A 14690-nucleotide genomic window follows, 5' to 3' on the forward strand; every position below is an offset into this window, starting at 1 on the left:
TACAGAGCACCAGAGGATTCTGCGGCATGTCTCATCGACCACCCAAAGCCTGATTCGGTAATCACGCAGGCTGCTCAAAGAAGATCTAAGAGCCCCGCTTCCCCATGTACCACCCCACATGAGAAGGAAGGGCATAGGTTGGGCAATATCTGGAAAAGATTTTTCGCGCTTGCTGCTACAGCCATCAGAATTTCCAATGCCATGGCCATCCTTGGGAGGTACGATAGGCAGATGTGGTCAGACATTGCTCCTTTTCTGGAATTTCAGCCTGAAGACAAAAAGAAGGAGGCTAAGGAGATATTTTCAGAGGGAGAGAGAGCATCATAAGAAGCCATTGATGTGGCTGTGGACATTGCTTCCACCGCCTTTAGGTTGATGGCAGTAGCTGCTGTGTTGCGCAGGCAAGGTTGGCTGAAAGCGACAGCATTTCGCCCAGAAGTATAGGCTAAAGTGCTGGACACGCCATTTGACAGGGAGAACCTGTACGGCAAGCATGTTGGTGAAGCACTTCAGGTTATCAAGTTGGACACAGATACGGCGAAATCTTTAGCCAATATGCATCAGAAAAGATTCTCTTCTTTTCGAAGGGGTCATTTTACAGCTCGGACCCAGTCTCAACAGCATTTTCAATTTTATTACCAGCAAAGTGTCCGACCTCAAGACTCCGCCCAGTACTTTTGGCAGATGCCTGCACCGACTGACTCCAGGGCTCCAGCTCGAAGACATCCGGCATCTGGAGGAAAAACCCAGGACGTGGGAAGAAGACAATGAGACTCATCAGGCACCCACCACCCATGCCCCACTAAATTCGGCTCAGGATTGCTCCAAATTCTTTCTTCATTGAAACTCCATTTCATCTGACAGATGGGTGTTTGACGTTTTCAATCACAGTCACACCCTGGAATTTTTTCAACAACCTCCGGATTTTTTCCCAAGAAAGACTACTCACTGCCATCTGGCACTTCTCAAAAGGGAGATAAAACTCTCTCTCGACAAGCAGGCAATCGAGATAGTGTTGAGCAGTCAGCCCAACTTGGGATTCAACTCCCACTTTTTTCTCATAAAGAAAAGAACCAGAAAATGGAGACAGGTCATGGACCTCAGGTTGTTGAACAAGTTCATCAAAGGTCAGCCCTTTCGGATGATGTCGCTCTAGGAGATTCTCCTTCTCTTGACGAAGGGGAAGATTCAAGAATGGGAATCTATAAAAGATACGATATGGAGAACAAGTGTTGTTTCCTCTATCTCTATCTTTGAAGTTATCCCTCTGCAAGAACCTCTGTAAAAGCTTTTTGGATAAGAGGTCTGTCCTTGTGCTTTGTATGTTGACCCAGTGGCATCTGAGGTGGCATTTTGTGCACCTTGTTTGTAAATGGGCCTTTGAAAAGAACCACAAGATGTACTTGTTGATAGAGCCCCCACTTATTTTATCAAGGGCTGCATCCACTTGAGGTCCAAATAGATGTTCTTTAACAAAAGGTAGATTCGGGATAGCCTGTTGTACCTCAGGCTTAAATCCTGATACCGCAGCCAAGCATGCCTCTGGCAGCGGTGTTAGCTGCATCTATTGCACATTTAATAGAATTACTGGTAATGAGTTTTCCCTCAATAACAATTTCCTGTTCCCTTTTTCTGAACTCTTCTGGGAGGTGTTGGAGGAGCCCTTCCATTTAGTCCCAGTGGGCTCTGTCGTATCTTGCTAATAGCTTGGCTAGTGGCTATATACCAGTGATTAGCTGCTTGTGCAGCAACACGTTTTCCAGAAGCATCTATTAGTTTAGATTCTTTCTCTGGAGGTGGTGTATCTCCTGATTGAGTTAGCCCTTTTCCTTCCATTTGAGACTACTAAAGAGTCTGGGGTTAACTGACCTTTAATAAAGGTAGAATCTGAAGGTGCTGCCTTCTATTGTTTGTCAAGGCACGGTTTTATGATTCTTGCTTTGACAGGATCTTTAAAAATGTTGTCTGTGTAAACAAATTACCTGACCCAAACGTGTCACTTAGAGAAAAGTGGTCCCAGGACGTGGGTGACTTCGAAGACTCCGAATGGCAGGAGGCGCTGGCCTCCCCGCGGGAGGTGGGCATACGCTCAAGACTCAAATTAGTACAGCTCAAAATCTTACATAGAACTTACTATACGAGACACACCCTACACAAAATAGGGACAGTGTCACACTCGTACTGCCTAAGAAGATGTGGGAAGGAGGGTAAATTCTTCCATACAGTGTGGGAGTATCCGAGGATCATGGAGTATTGGATGAAAGTAATGAAGACCATATCACAAATGCTGGAGGTGTCGTTAACGCCGGAGCCCAGAAGATGCTTACTAAACGTATGGGAGCCGAACGATCTTATGCACCCGGCACAGACGTGGGCCACACTGGCGATAATGGTAGCGAAGCGCAACATAGCACAAAGATGGGGTGCGGGAGAGTCGCCAATACTCACTGCATGGTGTGGGGATCTAGATGCAGCCATGGTGGCCCAAAAAGCAGTCTTTATCAATCCAGGCTGTCCTCAGAAGTGGAGAAGGGTCTGGGGGGCCTGGAATAAATTCAGGGGGTACATTTGTGAGCCACCAAGGGCACAGGCGGAGGGGGAGTCTGAAGATGACAATGATGGGGAGATCTGAATGTCAGGGATCAAATACTGTCCTCTGCTACGACGTGTGAACTAAATTGCAACTATTGTCAAACTGCTAACGATGTCTGGATATACTGTTTGTATGTACGATCTGATCAACTTATGCCTTGATTATAATTACAATAAAAAGTTTTTTAAGTGTTGTCTGTGTGTCGTGTCATTCCTTACAGGAGTGGTAAATACTGTGGCAGTCTTTGGGCACTAGACAGAGTAGAGTCTCAAAAAGAAAATTCTCCTCCATTGACTCTTTATATAAGGGGACCTGGTGGAAAGTTGCTGCCCGATAGGCATCATCAGGTGGTGATGGTCACGTGGGTTATAGATCAGGGTCCGTGTTCCCTTGTGAGTCAATGTCATAGTCATCCCAAGCATGCCCTTGGTGTATGTTATGTGGTATGTCTTGATCATCTTCTCCTACTGGTGAGTGAGGAGGCATGTCACCTGCCTCAGATAAATGTGGTGAGAGAGGTGGTATTTGTGGATAGGCAGAGTATATGGTGGAAGTGGTATTTGTGGGGTAGGCGAAGAAAGACTAGGGATGAGCAATGGGCTAGTGGCAGCATCCTTCCTCTTCTTCTTTAAAGGAATGTCCAAAGCTTCTTCAATAGACAGCTGCTTTTTTGAAGATTGCTCTTTCGATGTTTGGAGCACTACTCTCTTAGTTCTAGGCCGAATCTGCAGTATTTTTTGTTTCGGTTCAAGCCATTCTTGAAATTGCTCGAAGATGAGCTCTGGTGGAGATTTCAGTCCGAAAACAAAGCATTTCAGTGCCGGAAGCTTCGGTTTAGTTGGAGCTGTGGTTGGATCCGAAATTGACTGGCTTTTGTAGGTGCCGAGATCAAAAATGGAGGGGTTGCAGCCTCAGACGTGAAGTCCTCTGCTGCAGACTCAATTTTCAGAGCCGAACCAGAGGGAGGGGCTTTCGAATCAGTTTTTTGATGCGCACCATGGCTTTTTTGTAGTGGCAGACGGTGAGCAGTTGTTTCAGTCAGAGCTGATGCCTTGGGCTTAGGATCAGGGATATAAGTACTCACTGTCCGATGCTTCTGTGTCAGCTGATGAGTGGCCGAGTGGATTGGGACCCGGAATCAGTATCATGGATCGATATTGATTCCTTCTGTGCAGATGAAGCTTTTCATCTTCCTACTGTACATCGTCCGTTTCCTTGCACTGCATTTTTTGGCATCGAACACGTTCTTCTTGAAGACTTCTTTTAGATCTAAAAGACATGCAGACCTCACAGCTCTCCTCTTGATGATCAGGCGAGAGGGAGGCATAGGTTGAAAACGGAGTGTTGGTTGGTATGAGGATACTTAGAGTAATAATTCGGACAGAAATGTAACAGAGTGCATTCCATTAGCAGGTCATCCTCCGATGGACGTTGGACAATCAAAAGTATGCCCAGCCGGGCCTGCTCGTAGGCCGAGGGAACGAGCTGAAGACCCGCTCCACAGAAGGGTGATTGCTCGGACGCAATAAACTAACCAATCGAGACAATACAGTTGAGTGTAGACTAAAAAAATGAAGGGAGTCCAAAGGAGTCTCGAACAGAGACGCAAGATATTATATCCGAACCCGTTGGTGGAAAAAAACAATCTGAAGATGGCGCCGATAATCATGTGCAGTATTACCAAAAGGAAGAGTCAAACAGCCTTGTGACTTAAAGAAAACTTATTAGAACAAAAAGAGCTTGCAATCATCCGAGCCAAACACTAGTTGGGAGACTTATGCAAAGGATGTGTATCTACAGCACATTTGCCTCGAACATATATGTCTATTAAAGTACTACGTACTTGATTAAGGATATTTTCAAATGACGGTGCACTATGATGGGAAATTATTAAAACAAATATGTGATTATTGAGAAGATCATACAAATGATAGGAAAAATATATGTTGGCAAACCAAAGGTGTATTACAGTCAAGTTATGCAACTGATTTTTTCATTCTTGTCAGGAGATTTTTTTTCCAAAATGAGATCTAGAGCTCACTCAATGGCTTCTGCTCCTCCTCCTCCTCCTCCTCATCCTCTTCGTCCTCCAGGTCCTCCTGGTCTGTGATCTGGGTGTAACCTTCAACTATTTTCTTTGGCTGTCTTTTCCGTGTTCTCTTCTGTGCTTCTTGGTTTTCTCCTGCTCCACCTGCCGGTTAGAGGAAAAATAAATGAGCTAAACATCTCTCACAAAAAACACAAACAAGCGAAAACCTAAGTTGTAATGCTGTGTGAGAGAAAAAGGTTAGAAGCAAAATGACATGTAGGTAGAGCATGGATGTTGAATAAAATAGTCCAGTGAGTGATGAAAACCGTGTCTTAGGACTCCCATGCTGTACGAAAAGGAATAATACTGGCCTTCACAACCAGCATCTCAGATGATCTTGCGGACAAGCTCATCATCTCTGGTGGCTCAGGGCACACCAGCAACCAAGACACTATCAGACTAAGAATAAGAAGTGTAAAAAAGAACCAACACAGCAACAGGCCTTTTCGCTCTATGCACCCAAGATCTGGATTAAAATCATCCCTGTTTCAATCAGAACCACTCTAACGCTGCTCCAAATAAGGAAAGGAGTTGAATACTAACCTCTTTTAAGAGCACTACATCACAATGCATTAACTACACAAGTCAGCTTCCTTTCCTATTACTCACGGACTACGCTTGCCTTTGGCCATGTACAGCACTCTGCTGACTGTAGGCTAGGTTCACACTATAAATATACCAAATACATGTATAACTTTCTGTTAACAGAATCCTCATTAAAATTGTGTGTAAAAAAATGCAGTAACTGCAGAGAAAAAGTAAAGGGAAAGAAGCTTGTTGGGCCAAAAGTGCATTAGCTGCACTCAGTATACACTGAGGGCCTGATTCACAAAAGTAAACTCAGAGTTTGTGAACCACCACAAAATACTACACTTGTATACACAAATAAGCTAGTTTAAGTTTGTGAATTAGGCCCTGTAACTTAAGAGAGCCACAGCTTACTTTACCCAGCATGCACTGTACTAGCAGTTTGCCTCACAGCCTCAGTTCTTTTTGAAAAGTAGACTAGGAAAGAACACCTGGGTAGACCAATTCAATACATTTCAAAGAGTTGCTTGACTCACCAAAGTAATCCGCTCTGGAATCTTCATTCAGTTAATTTCTAGTGAACGTATGAAATGATTTCCAAATTACAGTCCTACTATTTTTCGAAGGAGTAACATTCTAGACCCAGGCAGCAGATGCAGCTTTTCCTCCACTAGCGCGTGCTTTTGGTTTACAGGAATACTTCAATTTACTGGAGGAGTACCAGGAGGCCTGTGACACTGGCATGCTACCCCTGCCTATGCAAGAGGACTCAATTTCTATGGTATTGAAGCCCAGTGCGGCCGCTTCAGATCCATCCACCTATCATCTGATCACGATGATAAACACGGACACAAAGATCCTTTGTAAGACTCTGGCCCTTAGGCTGTGCCCGGTGATTTCTCAACTGGTCTATGAGGACCACTGCTGCTTTCTCCCGGGACATAATACTCCCATGAACATGAGACGCTGTCACTTGGTTTTGCTTCTATATAAAGCCATGACAGTTGATAGAGCCCGATCCCGTTTCCTACCAGGACAGCTTGGAAGTAGGAGTTGGGTTCCCCTGAAAAATGCGTAATAGTGCAGATGGAATGCGTTACTTACCTGTAACTGCAGTTATCCAGTATTGGCATCTTTTATAGATTCACATGCCGGAATCATTCCCCGTTGTAGGGATGGGAGTCCCCGGTACATAAATAAAGTAATGTCTCATTAGACATATAGAGTAATAGGCCAAGGGCCTCACCTTAGTACCATATCCATGTCCTTTTGTCCACATCAGAACAACCCTGTTTCCAAAATTCAAGAGTCTAATCAAAGTCCTCTTCCTCAACCGATCTCGAGCGTACCGATAGAGCTCAGGTAACTCCTTAGCCGACACTCCACCTTACCTCAAACCTCATGACTGACGACACTGATTCGGATCATCAGACTTGTCCTGCATCCTCTGCCTCTTTGCTCACACGATTGTTTCCTTCCCTGCTTGAACCCTCATGTTCTACCATTCCCCTGTATCATATGTTTGCTCATTACTGTATATGCTGTGAAGCGCTCTGATACCCCCGGGTCCAGCTAGCGCTATACAAAACTTCTAAATAAATAAATAAATAAAAAAGAACCAAACTTTGGAGTAGAGCCAATCACCTATCACCACCCTCTGGAACCTTCCTGGAAGGTCCTCTAGTCCCTCAGATTTTAGTAAGCACAGTGCTAAGTAGATGTATTACTGAGAGACCTAGGAGAGCCCTTCCAGGGAAGGTGGGTGGGTTGCATGTGAATCTATGAAAGATACCAATACTGGATAAGGAAAATGCTACTTACCAGTATGCATCTGTTCTTGGCATGTAGGGCTGCTGACATTCATATCTTTGCAGTTACAGGTAAGTAACGCATTCCTTATCCAGTATTAGGGTATCTTTCATAGATTCACATGCCTGAATCAGAGTAGTAAGCAATGATAAGCACATTTCGAGTGGTATAGTATACATGAATCCAACAGATAACAACTTATAATTGTGAAAATAGAAAGTACCAAAATGCAACCAAAGAGAATAGTAAGGAACACAATAGAGACATGTGCGTATAGAAGAAAGGATGGTGGGATGAAGGAAAGGGCTCACCTCTAATGAAATAGATGACGGAGCACCTCTTGTCCCACTGCAGCATCCTTCATGAGTTCCATATCCAGGCAGAAATGCTTGGTAAATGTATGCGGCGTCTTCCATGTTGCCGCTCTGCAAATTTCTGTAATGGGCACACCTGCAAAGAGTGCCATGGAGGTAGAAATTGCCCTAATGGAATTGGTATTTACTTTGGAACGCAGGGGTTGCTTGCTGGTGACAAAAAGTAATAGCTGCAGAGATCCACCGAGAGATACTTTGTTTAGTGAGTGGAAGACCTTTTCTAGGTCGACTGTAAGCCACAAAGAGTTGGTTGGATTTGCAGAACGTCTTTGTCTTGTCAATGTAAAATTTTAGGCACAGTTTAAGATCCAGGGAATGTAGGGTTCATTCCGCCACCGTTTGAGGATTTGAAAAAATGGATCGTACGACTATAGGCTCATTGAGAAGAAAGTCTGACGGGACCTTAGGCACAAATTTAGGATTTGTTCGTAGTATAACACTGTCGTGTTTGAACTGAAGGAAAGGGTCTTGAATTGAAAAGGCATGTAGTTCACTCACTTGTCTTGCCGAGGTAAGGGCTAGAAGGAGCGCTGTTTTCCAGTAGAGAAACTTAAGATCAGCTCTGTGTATCGGTTTAAAGGGGTGTTTCATAAGTTGAACAAGAACTGTGTTGAGCTGCCAAGTGGGAGGTAAAGTCTTTACAGGAGGGAATGTCGTGAATAGGCCTTTAAGCAAATGTTTAATCAACCTATTAGACCAAAGAGAAGGGCCTGTAGAGGATCTCTTGAAACGGGGTATTGCTGCCAGGTGAACTTTAATGGAAGCGTGAGTAAGACCGGAATTCGCCAAATGGAGAAGGTAAGGAAATATTTGCTCTTGAGAAAATGAAAGAGGGTGTATCTTCTTTGACTTGCACCAGATGCAGAACCTCTTCCATTTTAGGGAATATGTTTTGTTAGTACTGTCTGCTCGAGCCCGAGCCAGAATTGTTTTACAGTCTGGAGGAATGTCTAGGCCATGGAACTCTCTGAACTCAGGAGCCAAGCTGATAATCTGAGAGATGCTGGATCTGGATGTTGGACTTGTTGATGGTTCATTATGAGAAGAGAGGGAAACGGTTTCAACGGGATTGGTGGTTCCAGGGAGAGAAGATGAAGCTCCATGAACCAATGTTGGTGTGGCCGTGCTGTAGCTATCAAGATGAGCGTGCAAGGATCTGCTTTCAATTTCCTGAGGACCCTGGGAATCAGGGGAATCAGTAGAAAAGCATATGCAAAGACGTTGCACCATGCGATCGAACAGGCATTCCTTAGAGATCCCTTCTGGGGATGCCAGCTTAGAAAGTGTTGGCATTTGGCGTTCTGCTTGGTAGCGAATAGGTCCAAGAGAGGGGTGCCCCATTGAGAGAATATGCGGTTGAGAGTCCGCTGATTCAATTCCCATTCGTGGCACGTTGTTTTTTGCCTGCTTAAAGAGTCGGCCAGAACGTTGTCTGTTCCTGGGACATATTCTGTTTGAAGGGAAATGTTGTGATGAAGCAACCAGTTCCAGATTTTTTGTGATTCCCAAGAGAGTGTCAGAGAACGAATACCTACCTGCTTGGTTAGATAGTGCTTTGTCGTGGTATTGTCCGTCCGGACAAGCACTAGAGAATTTTTGATCTTGGGGAGGAACGCTAGAAGAGCCAGATAGACAGCTCACAGCTCGTGGAGATTTATGTGAAGTTTCAGTTCGGAAAGAGACCATTTCCCACTGATTTGGAATTCTTGGAGGAAAGCTCCCCAACCTTCCAGGGACGCATCTGGTGAGATGGTATGTGGAGAAGCTAGAAGCAAGAAAGGCAAGCCTTCAGAAAGATTCTGAGGACGAGTCCACCACTGTAGAAACTTGACCATTCTGAGGGGTCACTCGGATGACATCGTCGAACGATCCTTCGCATTGAACCCATTGAGCCGACAGTGCCACTTGGAGAGGGCGCATGTGAAGGCGACAGTGAAGAATCAGTAGAATGCACGAAAGTATCATTCCGAGAAGGGATTTGAAAAGGCGTACTGAGAAATACTTTTTGGATTTTATGTGATTTGCCAAGTAAAGAAGTCTGTTTTGTTGCTCTTGCAATGGAAAAGCATTCTTCTGGGTCGAGTCGAGAGTAGCACAAAGGAATGTTATTTGCTGAGAAGGCTGGAGGACGGACTTGTCCTGATTGATAGTCCCAGGCGATTGAAAAGCTGGTTGCAGAACCCAACGGTCCATTGTTATTCGTTTCCAATTGTGCAGGAAATGGGAAATTCTTCCTCCAACTCTGCAGGGTGGATAGGAAGTGGAGACTGACGGTAGTGGAAAGTAATTGTCGCAGAGCAGCGTCCTTCTGTTGACATCCTTTTCCTCGAAAGGAGGACTTAAGTGTAAGATGATTGTTGTTGTTGATGTTGCTGGTATTGTGGCCGATACTGCTGATTGGAAGAATAGGAAGATCGGTAGTGTTGGTAATCACCTCTGGTAGAAGACTGTCTTCTTCCTCTTGAGCCACGAAAAGGAGGGTTCTTGAATTGAAGGGTACCCAAAACTCTAGCCGTGTCAGTATCCTTTTTTATGGCCTGAAGAGCTTCATCAATATGCGTTCCGAAAAGAAGCTGACCATTGTAGGGCATATCCAGAATCTTTGTTTGTACTTCTGGTCGGAATGAAGTCGCCTTCAGCCAACCTTGGCGCCGTCGTACAGCAGCGCCAGCCAGTTGGCGAAATCCAGTAGAGGCGATATCCATTGCGCAAATCTATTATTTCGGACGCAGAACTTTGGCCCTCCAGCAAGATCTTTTTTGCTTCTTTCTTTGAATTGTCCGGCAAGGCCCCAAGATATGGAGCGATGTCCGCCCACATCTGCATGTTATACCGTCCTAACAGTGCCAAGGAATTGGATGCACGCACTGTTAATGCTGACATGGATGAGAAACATTTTCCAATATTATCAAGCCGTCTACCTTCCTTGTCTGGAGGAGCGGCCAGTGGAAAGGAAGGGTTTTTAAATTTCCGCTGAGCAACTTGTGTGATGACTGAGTCAGGTTTGGGATGTCCGGTTAGGCAAGCTGGAGCAGTATCCAGAGCTCTGTATTTTTTATCCAGACAAGGTAATACTGGGAGGGTACAGATGAAGGGTTATGCATTATTTTTACACCCTGATCCCATATATAGTCTATATTAGGTATAGATCTGACAGATTTTTTAAAATGTTCCTTGAAATCATAGAGGAAGCAATCCTGTTGGTGTGAAAGCATAGGTATCTGGAAACGCTACACAGCTCTCTCCACTACGTTATGAAATCCTCCAATGTCTTCAGGAGGCGAGTCAGCTTGAGAAGGCACCGGGGATGCTGGACAGGGGATTACATAATCATCCCACTCATCATGAGTAGATTGGGAATCATGGAGTTCCCCTTCTATGGATCCTCTTCCTGCTCATCATCCGTGGAAGGCGGAGGTGGTGATGTGACAGGCCCAGGCTGTAAAAATAGAGGTGGAGGCTGCGACCTTGGCGGTGGAGAGACAACTGGAGGAGGAGGAGACGTTGCAGAAGTTGGAAATCTCTGCTTATAGTCAGTAATGATAAATTGCAGATCGGAAACCAAAGATGCAGGTGGACAAACCATGGGAGGTTGAGGCGAATGGCACTCTTCAGGATAATCTGCCTGATCCTCTGGTTCTTGGTCATCATAGTCTGAGCTGTCCTGATACTTGACGTTAAGTTCAGATGGGCTTGTCGCAGTCCTAAACATACTGTCATCATCAGAATCTTCTTCCTCTAAAAGGTGAGCTGGAGGCAATGGTTGGACCCTACTAGGAGAGGTCAGGGCCGGCGTCAGCGTGCGTTTTGTAATCTTGAGGTGGACATACACACTTTGTAGATTGGATTCCGTTGTCGTCGACAAACCCGGCGGTGAAGCGCTGACGGGCACCATGGTAGGCAACGTCGACGGAGCTCCCGTCGACTGAGCCATCGTCGACGGTGTCGTCGTCGATGGAGTTTTCGTCGATGGTGTCGACGGAGCCTTCGTCGACGATGGAGTAGATGTGGACGGGGCAGTCTTCGTCAACATAGGCGTCAACACGGTCGTTGGCGAGCGTAGCGTCGACGCTTGTTTGGACATCGACGATTATATCTTTATAGTCGACGAGATAGACTTACCAGCTGTCGACGATGAAGTTATTGCCGTCGACGTGGACAATGATGAAGATGCGACAGAAGTTGAAACAGTCGTCGTCATCGACGAGGTCACACACAAGGCTGTAGACGGAGATTTCCTCCTCGTCGAGGCCACCGTAGACGAGGTGGAACTAGGCTTCTTAAAGGTGTGAAAAACCTCCTGAGGAGAAACCTTTGCTGGTAGAATCTTGGGATGTACCTCTGAAGACGTCTTGTGTGTATTCTTTTGAGGTTGCTGCGACGAAGGGCCTGGAGAAGCCACTTTGGGTCTTTTCTGAGAGGACTGTGAAGATTTGGAGGAGCTCTCACTCTCCTCAGAAGACAAGGCTTGGTCTTTGTCTTTAAGCCTCTGCAGTCAAATTAAGAGGCGTCCCTCCCGATCTTTGAGGGTCTTTGAAGAAAAGGGATGACATACCTTACAGTTCTTTGAGGAGTGATCCGGGTGAAGGCAGTAGAGACAGTCCTTGTGTTGGTCATCAACATGAAGTCTCTTTTTACTATAGGAAGCACAGGGCCTAAAAGGGCATTTTTTAGGAGTATCTGCGATGAAGAACTTGAGAACTTCACACAGAAGATGGAATTTTGAAGAAAGAAACACCGGAAATCCAGAAACAAGGAAAGCTGAGCAGAGCTCAGTGAAGACTCCCTTAGCACGACATGCAGTAGAAAATCTGAGGGACTAGAGCTCCTTCCAGGAAGGTTCCAGAGGGTGGTGATAGCTGATTGGCTCTACTCCAAAGTTTGGTCCTTTTTACAAAAGGACATGGACATGTCACTAAGGTGAGGCCCTTGGCCTATTACTCTATATGTCTAATGAGATATTTCTTTATTTATGTACCGGCGACTCCCATCCCGACGACGGGGAATGATTCCGGCATGTGAATTTATGAAAGATACCCTAATACTGGATAACCTTTGCTCTGTTTCCTCCAATCCCCAGTTTAAGTTAATCCATTTTCAATTTCTTACATCGTACATGACACCAGTATTGCTCAACAGGAAGAATCCCAGTAAACCAGGTGGTTGTAGCAGATGTCAGGCTCTTGTGGCACCTTTTTTTGTACCCTGCGTAGTACTACCCACTAGTGACTCTTGGAAGTCTGTTGTGGCACAAGTGGCTACAATAGTAAGAATTCCGATAGCGATGGATCCAATTGCTTCCTTGATGGGGGATGTTCGACAACGGGAAAAAAATGGAGTTTAAGTTCCTCCATTTGCCATTGTAGGAGGCTAAGAGAAGAGTTGCAATTACATGGATGGGGCAAGTTGGACCCAGTTTGAGCGGATGTGAATGAGTGGGTGTAGGAATATGGCTCTGTATATACTATACCAAATAAGATATAGTGTGCACAGTGAACAGAGGTATAGCAAAGGCTAAATTAGACAAGAACTAACATCTCTCTATATGGTAGTGTGGGAGAGCAGTTAGGCTTATATTATAAAGAGGGTGTATTAAGCATTTGTTGTATTCACTCAATCAAGGCTGCGGGCACACACTGACTGAATCCAGACCAATTTGTCAGTATAAAAAGATATACTTATAGTTTCTATATTTCGTAGAACCAAGCAGGACTTCGCACAGCCAGCAAAAAATATTTTCAAATGCAAGGCTGTACACAAAAATGCAATTCTGGATTGTATTGGAGTCGATTACAGGTTTGTATTACATTTAAAACAGTTCAAAATACAGTAGGATTACTTTTATTACTCTTGGATTACTTTTCAATTACTTTAGTACTTGAGCTGATATGCCAAGATATCATACACTGGAGGTAGTAACTTACAGGTAAGTGCGACGACTTTTAAGTTAAAGCCTAGTTACTTTCCTTCATACAAAACAGTAGGTTCACATGTTCAGGAACAAAATTTGTATCATTGGTTCCTATGGAAAGAGTGTTAACGGTGTACAGGTAAGGAAACGATTTACAAGTATGGCTTTTGGGGTTTAGGACTAAGGCTCCTCAAGGTCCAGTTGGGCATTCAAATTGCACTACCAGCGACACTAGGATGGTCGGGTGCAAGTTACCTAATGTTAGTCAATGGGGCTAAGGGGGCCTTTGGGCAGGGACTGCTTGCAAATAGGCCACTTGGTTGTGGGAGCAAAGCTCCGGGGATTAGGATCAGCACTGCAGTGGCCAACAATCAGCACAAGAGCTGCAGCACCAGTGGCACAGGGGCAGCCGGATGCAGAGTGCCAAGGAGACTTCAGGGACCCTGTTGATTACAATGACGCTCTCTGGTTTAGAAAACATGCTGCAGGCTCAGTCTGAGAGACTTCCTGAAGGCGACCACTAGCTGGAGAGGTAAGTTGGGTTCTTGGGGGATGCCTGGACACCATCGGTTGGGTCATCCAAGGCTGTGGGGCGTCAGGTGCATGGGTGTCTTTTGGCATTGGGTCTTCTTACGAGCTCCGGTCGCAGTCAGGGGGACCTTTCAAGTTTAGGCTGCAGGCGTTGGCTTGAGGTTTGGGGGAGGTCAGGATCACCAGATCTAAGGGGGAGACCTCCTTGTGTTATTGGGCCACTCAAACTCAGGCTCTGGGCATCAGATGCAGAGTGGTGCAAAATCGCAAAGCTGCCTGGATCCGGATTCTGTGGGGGAGTCTTTGTTTGATCAAGTCACAGGAGTCAGAGTCTGTAAGGTTAGTGCAGGGCAGGTCCTCCAGGATCTGGGGGGCTGCTGGACACGCCTGGGTTTCAGCTGTAGTCAGGTCGGAGTCGGAGTGGCCAGTAGGACTGGGGCCAAAGCAGTTGGTGTCCTCTTCTTCCTGGGTATGCAGGGCTCTTCAGTCCTTCTTCTTTCTTCCTCGAATCTGAGGAGGTAAGGTTCAGGGTTGGCGATAAATACTATATTTAGCGGTGTTTACAGGGCTGTGCAGGGCCAGACCAATGGGTCCCTTCCTTGGAGTGAGTACACCCCCTAATATGCCACCCACCAGTGGGAGGGGAGCATGAGCCTCTTCCTAATAGGCTGGGTCCCCTCCTCTTCAAGATGGAGGGGACTGAGATGTGTGTTTCACGTTGCCTCCCCCACCTGAGTAGTGGGGTTGACAAAGGTGGGCACACCTCTACTCCCAACTCGATTTCCCCACCGATTCTCCAGCCTAAAGTGGATGTCAGAACCGGTCGGAGCCAGTTGCTGGGGGCCACAAAAGACA

General features: G+C 45.7%; 1 protein-coding gene across 1 annotated transcript in view; it reads right to left on the reverse strand.

Annotated features, from left to right (window-relative positions):
- Nucleotides 1-14690, reverse strand: part of ZCWPW1 (zinc finger CW-type and PWWP domain containing 1) — a 645937-nt gene that overhangs the window by 496284 nt on the left and 134963 nt on the right. The window contains exon 3 of the mRNA XM_086945720.1: nt 4635-4784. Within this exon, the coding sequence (XP_086801846.1) occupies nt 4635-4784 (150 nt within the window). The remainder of the gene's footprint in view (nt 1-4634; nt 4785-14690) is intronic.

This window comes from Lissotriton vulgaris, chromosome 12 (assembly GCF_964263255.1).
Source record: "Lissotriton vulgaris chromosome 12, aLisVul1.2, whole genome shotgun sequence".
Taxonomy (NCBI): Eukaryota; Metazoa; Chordata; class Amphibia; order Caudata; family Salamandridae; genus Lissotriton; species Lissotriton vulgaris.